Consider the following 9,313-nt stretch of genomic DNA (forward strand, 5'->3'; position numbering starts at 1 on the left):
ACTTGATATTTTTATTGATCATTACAGGGACAAAAATCTCACTTGATATTTTTATTGATCATTACAGGTACAAATATATAAGACACAAATTACTGACTTCGACACAACCAGATCACCATTACAACTCACACATTGGAAACGATGACTTCTAGAGTGACTCCTCGTAACTCCTAATGACAACTACACATGACATGGAAGCATTACTTCCAACATCTAGTTATTTCTAGTTATAATTTTTCTTACCATAATTTCCATGCTCTGGTGGAATGACTCAGTCTTTACTAGAATTCCTTTACCATAGTTGCAGAATTGTCGAAGAATTATTGGTCTCCAGATATCCTATGGTAGCGATAACTCTTATTCCAGGCAAGCTTTATGCCACCACTGAGGGGGGAATCCATGGCCTTCTACTTGGCGTTAGATGGGGTTGTTGGTTAGTGGAAGGTTGTCGTCTGTGTCGTCTTGTCATTTGGCCAAGTCTAGCAGCCATCGCGTCCTTTGGTAATGAGATTTAGAATCGATCTCTATAAACAATGCAGGTTTCATGCTGAAGATGCTCAAAGTTGGTTATTCGAGTGAATCATTCAGAGAGGAAATAATGCAATCGCTTATGATACAATGCATGTTTAGCACTACTAAGATTATGCTCAAAGTTGGTTCTTCGAGAAATTAAGTATTTCAAACCATTCATTATTACTTTATTAAAAAAAACACCTCAACAAGAAAAATAAATACTGTGTAACAGGTCAGACAGTTTTATATTCTTGCAATTGAAATCCTTGTTTGATCCATAAGTTACAAATAAATCAGTTCCTCTAATTTGATCCATCAGGTTCTCGTTGGATCTGAGTTTCACATTCCTTGAAAGGATTGAACTGTCTAATTTGATCCATCAGGTGCTCGTTGGATATGAGTTTCACATTCCTTGAAAGGATTGAATTGTCAAGAGGTCGCTGATTGGCTTGGCTACTTTATTAAATTTCTTGTATATTTTCTTTTATCTATGCCTCTATCATCCTCTTCACCAAAACTCAGATAGCTGGTTCTAATGTACACGATATGGTCTTTGAATAAATGGTATAATAATAAACACAAGAAGAAAGAAGAAAGAAGAAAGAAGAAATCCTTTGGTAGCATCGTAGCCAAGGTCAAGATTATCTTGCTCCAGTAATTTCCCAACAACCACTGCACCTTTGACACTAGCATTTGCAGCAATCGTGTATGCAGGCATCTTCAATGCATTCTGAATAATTTGCACTCCATTTTTTTGGTCGAAGTTAGTAGTCTCATGTTTTTCTAGCTCCTTTGTCGCATGAAGTAGAGCAATGCCACCTCCTAGAACAATACCCTGCTCTACTGTTGCCTTATTGGCATTCAAGGAATTTGTAACTCTGTCCTTCTTCTCCCCTACTTCTGCCTCACTAGCTCCACCAATCTTCAAAACTGCAACTCCTCCTGAAAGCTTTGCCAACCTCTCTTGATACTTTTCCTTATCATAGTTTGTTGTGTTGGCTTCAATGACGGCCCGAATCTGCTCACATATTTCTTCTATAGCCTTCTTATCACCACCTCAATCAAGAATAATAGTGTCATCCTTTGATACAGTTACCTTCTTTGTTGAACCAAACATATCAGCTTCAACCTTTTCAAGCTTCATGCCAAGTTCTTTTGTAATCATTTGATCACCAGTAAGTACAACAAGATCCTCCAAGTTGGCTTTTCTGTTTTCTCCAAATCCTGGAGCTTTGCATGAATTTTTATTTAGAATTAGGGTTGCTAGTGCATCACTCTCTACATCCTAAGAAACAATTAGAAGAGCTCTTTGCTTATTCAAGGCCAGCTCCATTGCTCGGACAACTGCATTCAAATTTGAAATTTTCTTTTCATGTATCAGAATTAGAGGATTCTCTAATTCACATTTTTGGGCCTTATCATTTGTGATAAAATACGGAGATATATAGCCTCTGTCTAGCTTCATTCCTTCAACAACCTCCAATTCATTGTATAATGTCTTCCCATCTGCAATAGTTATGACTCCCTCCTTTCCAAATTTTTCATTGCTTTCGCAATCAGTTCACTAATTTCCCTTTTACAATTTGCTAAGATGGTGCCTACCTGTACAATTTCCTCGGATGTGCTTATCATCCTTGCTCAACTTTTCAAATGTGCCCCAACTGCATCAATTTCCATGCTAATGCCCTATCTCAAGTCCATTGCATCCATCCCAGTTGCAACTGACCTACAGCCTTTCGTGAATATTGCAGGAGTAAGGATGGTCGCACATGTAGTGCCATCTCCTGCAACATCATTTGTAGCATTGGCAACTTGCTTCACAATATTTGTACAACCATTCTTTAACTTGTCACTGAACTTAATACTTTTTGCCACAGTAACACCATCCTTTGTTGCTTTTGGAGCCCTGAGCTTATGTCGATTGTTGATTCTTCGAATATTTAGGAATCAGACGGACATGGGTGCGGTTAAATAATTGACCGCGCCCATGTATGTCTGATTCCCGAATATTCGGGGAATCAACAATCAACATAAAGATGCCTTTTTAGAGAACCATAATTGTGTTCAATAACAACATTGTGACCCTTTGATCCCATTGTCACCTTTACAACATCTCCTAGTTGTTCCACACCTTGCAACAGTGCAGCTCTAGATTCAACACCAAATTTGATATCTTTTGCTTTACTTCCAAATCTGATATCTTTTGCTTTACTTCCTTAATTTCGAGAATTGTTTTGTTTTTTTGGTGCAATGGATTCTTGCTTCCTGCCTTGTCGTGACATTCAAGATTAAACACTAAAAATACAAACAAAAAACAAAAAAAACACCATAAAATAAGCTAATTCACCTAAAATACAACCAAAAAAATAAGCAACAAATTTTTAGAAAGACAAACCTTACTTCAGCACTATGTTTAGCTTAATATAATATGCTAGAGAGATTGAAAAAAAAGTAAATTTTCATTGTAATTAAAGCTTTCTGTTGCTCATTCTAATTAAAAGTTATAATTTAAAAAATTACTATTGGCTTGACTACCCGACAGAGACTACCACTGCCTCCGACACTTATTATTGATGATCAATGTGAATTAAAATATTGAGTGGTCATCAACATAGTGAAGTAAACAAGCGAGGAAATTATGTCTTTTGGATTTAAGACACAATTTAGATAACTATTTTATATACAAATATATATTTTATATAAAAATATATGATAAGTTGGATGATGAAAATAGTGAAAAATATAATAAATTAGATGAAAATATCTTTAATATTTATGAAAAAATATTAAACCGCTTAATATTTATGAACAATATTATAGCACTAAAATGGAATATAAACCTTTTTAACGGAGAAGGGTTATGCCTCATTGCCTAGATTGTTTTAGGCACATATATACTACCCACTCACTTATAGTTTTCATTAGTGATTTTCCTTGTTTGTGGATTCTTCTCAATCAAAAGGAGTTCCTTTCAATATAAATAAATACTCTCATTTTAATTTTATCACAATTGGGCTTTGTTTTAGTGTAGATATGTGGTTTTATAATATATATATCACCTTCGTTTTTATCAATAATAGCCCAACTCAAGAGTTGTTGAAGGCTAGTAACATTTTTATCCGTAGTCAGTAATATTGGAGTTTTTCCTAATTCATATATTTATTTTACACCAAAGTTATTATTTATTTTAATATTATATTTAATAGATAAAATAGTTAAACAATTAATTAGGTTATTTTTGGTGGTTAAGTGGAATAATTGTTATTTTTTTATTTAATTTTAAATTTGAGTTAGAAATATGATAATGTTTTCATAAATATTGTTGTAATGATTTCAAATCTTATAAACATTTAAATAAATATAATATAAATTAGCAATACCAATAATTTTATTCTAATTTTTTTGACTAAAAAAGAAACTATTTTTTTTTAAATTAATAAATTAATTAAAACATTATTATATTTTTTTGAAATTCTTAATAATTCACATACTTCACATCAAAATGATCACTTATTTCAATATTACATCTAATAGATAAAGTGGTTAAAACATGTAACATATTGAATAAGATGTAAATTCAACACAATTTACTTTGTTAAATAATGAACCCATACAGCTGAGGATAGTTTTTTAATAGAGGAGGAATGACTTGTTATAGAGTTTTGTGAACCCAACGTTTCAGACTACCAAGTGAGTCCATCATCAGGGGATGCGTCAATAGATATTCTTTAGATCTTAATGATGTATCCAAGAGCTAAATTTAGGTTATATATATATAGGTTATTAAAGAAAAGATATAAGATTAGAACTCACAGAAACGTGCGCGGGAGCTCTGCAACTCTTCCTAGGCGCGCATCAGGCAAGCAGGAGACCTATCTAGAGCGGCGTAGGTTGGTAGCGACCTGCGGATCGGCTGAAATCGGCATCGCCCTCGTATGGGGGCCCCGTCTACGACTTAACTCGGGCTGGTTTCACCCTTGAGGAACCTCAGACATGGAACGGGGCGATGGCTCCGAAACCCCATCAGAACTGCAGGCATTCAGTGCTCTGGTGGCAGCCTCAGGAAAACGTCAGCCTTCCGGACCTCAGCTCAAGTTTGTTAAAAAACTGGGAAGCATTCCAACGGTGTCTTTGCCGGTGGAGGACACATGCAGATCAGCACTGAATCTCGCCGAAAGAGGACTAATCGGTCAGTTCACAGGGTTATGGCCCTCCCCGAAAGGAGTTGAAGAATGGGTAAAGCGCAACTGGATCCCCCTGGTCAAAGAAGGAATAAAAAGTCATTTCGTGGGCAAGGGTTCTTTTGTGTTCGTGTTCGAAAATGCAAAAGATAGAAGCCTGATCTTCAGAAACGGGCCATATTTTATGGGCCCTCAAGGACTGTACCTGAACAAATGGTCCCCCGACTTCGACCCATCCCAAGATGTGCCCAAGGCAGTGCCAGTCTAGGTGCGCCTTCCTCACCTTCCCCTCCATTGTTGGAGCCAGAAATCGTTGCAATCTATTGGAAATGCACTTGGCAGATATATAGATCAGGCGCCAAGGAAGGATCAATACTCCTGTGCGAGAATCTGCGTAGAGGTTGACCTAGAAATCGGGCTCCCTGAAGCCATCAAGCTCTCGGTGGCAGAATGGACGCATATTCAAGAACTAGACTACGAGCAGCTTCCATTCAAATGTCGATACTGCCACGAATACTGACACTTCGCAAGATATTGTAAGAAGAAAAATGAGGAAACCACAGAGAGAGAAAAAGGAGAGCAATGGAAGAAAGTAAAGAAAGCAGCAAATAATAGGCAGAACAACAAAAACAAAGGCAAGGAGACAGGGAACAAATCAGGACAAGAAACTGAAAGTCAACAAAATGCCGGGAGCAAGGAAGTCACCAGTGCAGCAGAGGACAAAAACCCTTTCGAATCTCTCACACCACCCTCAGAGCCTCTAGAGAAAGAGAAAGAAGATCCACCCCAGCACAAAGACAACGATTTTCAAGATCCAGGTAACACATCAAATCCGAATCCAAGCAATAACTCTTCTCCTTCATACGCAGACATAATTAAGCAGAAGAAGAAAAAGACAGAAAATGTTGGCTCCTCGGATGATGAAGAAAGGCCATCCAAGCGAGCTGGAAGGAGATCAAACAAGGAAGTAAGGGAAGAAGAATCAGAAAAGCAAAAAACCCTAGGAAGTCAAGCTACTATAGAAATGACTCTGGGAAGGAATATCAGGCCAAGGGCATCCAAGGGAGGAGGCCCCACACCAACAAGTTGTAAATGATGAACCTGAATTTGGTATCTTGGAACTGCAGGGGTCTGGGTAACCCCAATAAGGCAGAGGCCATCAAAGACTTAATGAAAATGGAACCCATAGACGTACTCATGCTCCAAGAGACCAAAATAGAAGGGGAGACCCTTCTAAATACCAGCACCACCAAATGGAAATTTGATTCAGGGAAGGTAATCAGTGCAAGAGGATCGGCTGGAGGAATAGGCACATTCTGGTCAAAGAACCTATTCACCCTTAGCAGAATACATGAGACTCAACATTGGATATATACATAACTATGGCACACAGTAGGCAAAGTTAAACTAGATTTGTTTAATATGTATGTCCCGGTGCATTATGAGGAGAAAAAAGAGTGCTGGAAAACCCTATCAGATTACATAGAGCAATGCAGCCCTACGAATATAATCATAGGAGGAGACCTGAATATAATCCTAGATCCAAAAGAAAAACGAGGAGGATCCTCTACAAGAGATCCCTTCCTCCTCACTGTGGAAAATCTCATCCAGTCATGGGACTTGGTTGACTTTAAGCCGGTGAAAGGAGCATACACTTGGACAAATAATAGAACAGGGGAACAACACATTTCAGCAAGGCTAGATAGATTCCTCGCCAGCAGCGCAATTATGATGGACAATAGAATAGTCTTCTCTAAGATCCTGCCAAAATTAACATCGGACCACAAGCCAATTCTTCTACGCATAAAGGAGGAAGAAGACCTCGGTCCTCTTCCATTCAGATTTAGTCCCCTCTGGGTCAAAAGAGAGGGGTTTCTTGAAACTGTACAAACAGCTTGGGAAAAAGATATCTTAGGCTCCCCAAGCTATGTGTGGGAGCAAAAAATTAAGAACACCAAAAAGGCACTCAAAGAATGGATAAAGAAAGACGCCAACTCCCCCACCAGCCAGAGGAAAGAAGCAACAAAACAGTTGGAAGAACTTCAATTGGGGCTGGAAGAGAAAGCCATCTCAGCCACAGATCTAGACAAAGAAAAATATGCCCAAAGGAAAGCATACAGCTCCTTTAGAAATGAGGAGGAATTCTGGCGATTAAAATCCCGCAGCCTGTGGCTCAAAGCAGGGGACAGGAACACAACATATTTCCATAGACAATACAGGGCACGGATCTCGCGAAACCACATTGCAGAAATTACTACTTCCAGTGGACAGGTATGTAGAGGATTTGAACAGATCAAGGAGGCAGCAGTAAATCATTTCCAAAATCTTCTCAGCGCTGGAAAAGATGGGAGCGAGGAGGACATAGAAGAATTCCTCACAAATATTCCCCAGCTAGTAAGCTCAGATGACAATGAAACTCTTTTAAGGCCAGCCTCAGAAGAAGAAATATTAAATATAGTCTGGTCCATGGAGCCAGATAAAGCCCCCGGGCCTGATGGATTTTCAATCCACTTTTACAGAATCTGCTGGGAGATAATCAAAACTGATCTTATGAGAATGGTCCAGGGCTTCATGAGGAAGGCAAAAGTCGGAGGTGGCATAAACTCAACTTTCCTCGCTCTAATCCCAAAGGAAGCCAATCCAGGCACATTTGATAGATACAGACCTATCTCTTTATGCAATTCATCCTACAAGATACTTGGCAAGTTGATGGCAAATAGAATCAAACCATTACTCCAAAAATTAATTACTCCAGCACAAGGAGGTTTTGTGAAAGGACGACACATCCTGGACAATGTCATCCAAGTGCAGGAAGCTCTGCATTCAAGTCAGCTGCGTAGAGAACAAGGTATGTTAATCAAACTGGACATGTGCAATGCTTTTGATAGAGTAAATAGATCCTTTTTATACAGGGTTCTATCAACTTTTGGCTTCAACCAGAATTTCATTGATTTAATTAAAGCCTGCCTGGAGAAGATATGGATAGCACCAATGATAAATGGCAGACCTGCAAACTTCTTCCCAGCGACAAGGGGCCTGAGACAGGGCTGTCCCCTCTCACCCTTCCTCTACATTCTAATGGCTGACTCTTTAAGTAGAAAGTTAACTATGGAAAAACAAAAAGGTTGTATACCAGGGATCAGAATAGAGAAAGGCATAGAACCAATGAACCATGCATTATTCGCTAATGACTCGCTCCTACTGGGGGGGGCCTCCTCAAGAATAGCATCAGCATTCAAAACCATATACAGAAGTTTTGCAACATCACGGGCGCTCTAGTAAGTGAAAAGAAAAGTGCAGTCTATGGTTGGAACATAGACCAGCACTCAATAGGGAAAATCGCAGAAGACTAGGGATACAAAGGGTATGCGGAATGGGAAAGAATCAAATATCTAGGACTTCCTATAACGTTGGGCTCAAACAGGAACCACCTGTGGGACGAAGTAATAGCAAAATACAAGAAGAGGATAGCAGCGTGGGGAGGCTTCTGGTTATCCACAGGAGGCAAACTCATCTTAATCAAATCCATCCTCTCAGCATTGCCAACATTTCAAGCGGCTCTGATGATGGCACCCAAACACATCTCCGATCAAATCTCAAGGTACATACGCAATTTTCTGTGGAATGGTGGGCGAGGGAACAGCAACCGACTCCATCTAATCAAATGGGACACAGTTAAAAGGCCGATGGTGGAAGGAGGCCTTCAGGTGCGCGACCCTGGGTTTGCAAACGTGGCCCTGGGATGCAAATTGCTATGGCAATTATGCGTGGAGCCCAACCATCCTGTAAGCCAGATCCTTAACGAGAAATATCTCAAGAATCGATCCATCATGAATCATAAACCGGAGAAGCATCCTAAAGGCACGCAGGCCTGGAAACTGTGCGCCAAAGGAATAGAGTTTTTCAGAAGTGAATTATATCGTATTCCGGGCAATGGGAAGAATACTAATCTATGGAAAGACCGCATAATGGGACATCAGCCGCTAAACCAAAAAACAGAGATCGTCGAGATCAGAGATTGGCTCCGAGCAAGAGGTATTAAAAAAATAGAGGATTTATCAGAATGGGACAGTAAAGGCAATTGGTTGAGATGGAAATGGCCCAGAATTCCAGAACAGTTAAAAAACCAGCTCGCTGTCCTCATTGAAGAAATCGCTGATTTTGCTCCAGTCCACATTGATGAGGAGGACATTTGGGGATGGGGCAAGAATGGAGTATATACAGCAAACCAGGGATACCATCAATTGCAAAGCAAGCAAGATTCACCACATCAGGGATCTGTCTGGAAGCAGATTTGGGACAGCTTTAGCATCCCAAAAATCAACTTCTTTTTTTGGACTTTATTTCATAACTAAATCCTCATAGGAGAAGATATGAGCAAAAGGGGTATAGCAGGGCCACACAGATGCATCCTTTGCAAAAGAGATCTAGAAACAGCAAACCATATGTTCATAATGTGTGAGTTCGCGAAGGAGGTATGGTCCATTTTCTTTTTCGGACTAAATGTGAGTGCCCCTTCCCAAAGTACAATAACCTCCATGTTTACATCCTGGAATGACAACTACCCTCACCGTATTGTCAACAAATCAATTTGGCACAAAGTATGGACAGTTGTGCCT

General features: G+C 39.4%; 1 protein-coding gene and 1 pseudogene across 1 annotated transcript; one reads left to right on the top strand and one right to left on the bottom strand.

Annotated features, from left to right (window-relative positions):
* Positions 1–1,045: 1,045 nt before the first annotated feature.
* LOC149165132 (chaperonin CPN60-2, mitochondrial pseudogene) lies at positions 1,046–4,072 on the bottom strand (annotated as a pseudogene).
* Positions 4,073–8,380: 4,308 nt separating this feature from the next.
* Positions 8,381–9,049, top strand: LOC149165133 (uncharacterized). The gene has a single exon (XM_089429720.1). The coding sequence runs from the start codon at positions 8,381–8,383 to the stop codon at positions 9,047–9,049; it is 669 nt and encodes a 222-aa protein (XP_089285846.1).
* Positions 9,050–9,313: the final 264 nt, after the last annotated feature.

This window comes from Pinus tabuliformis, chromosome 5_1, assembly GCF_031772625.1.
Source record: "Pinus tabuliformis cultivar Carrire ecotype Pingquan chromosome 5_1, CPIR1, whole genome shotgun sequence".
In the NCBI taxonomy this organism is placed as follows: domain Eukaryota; kingdom Viridiplantae; phylum Streptophyta; class Pinopsida; order Pinales; family Pinaceae; genus Pinus; species Pinus tabuliformis.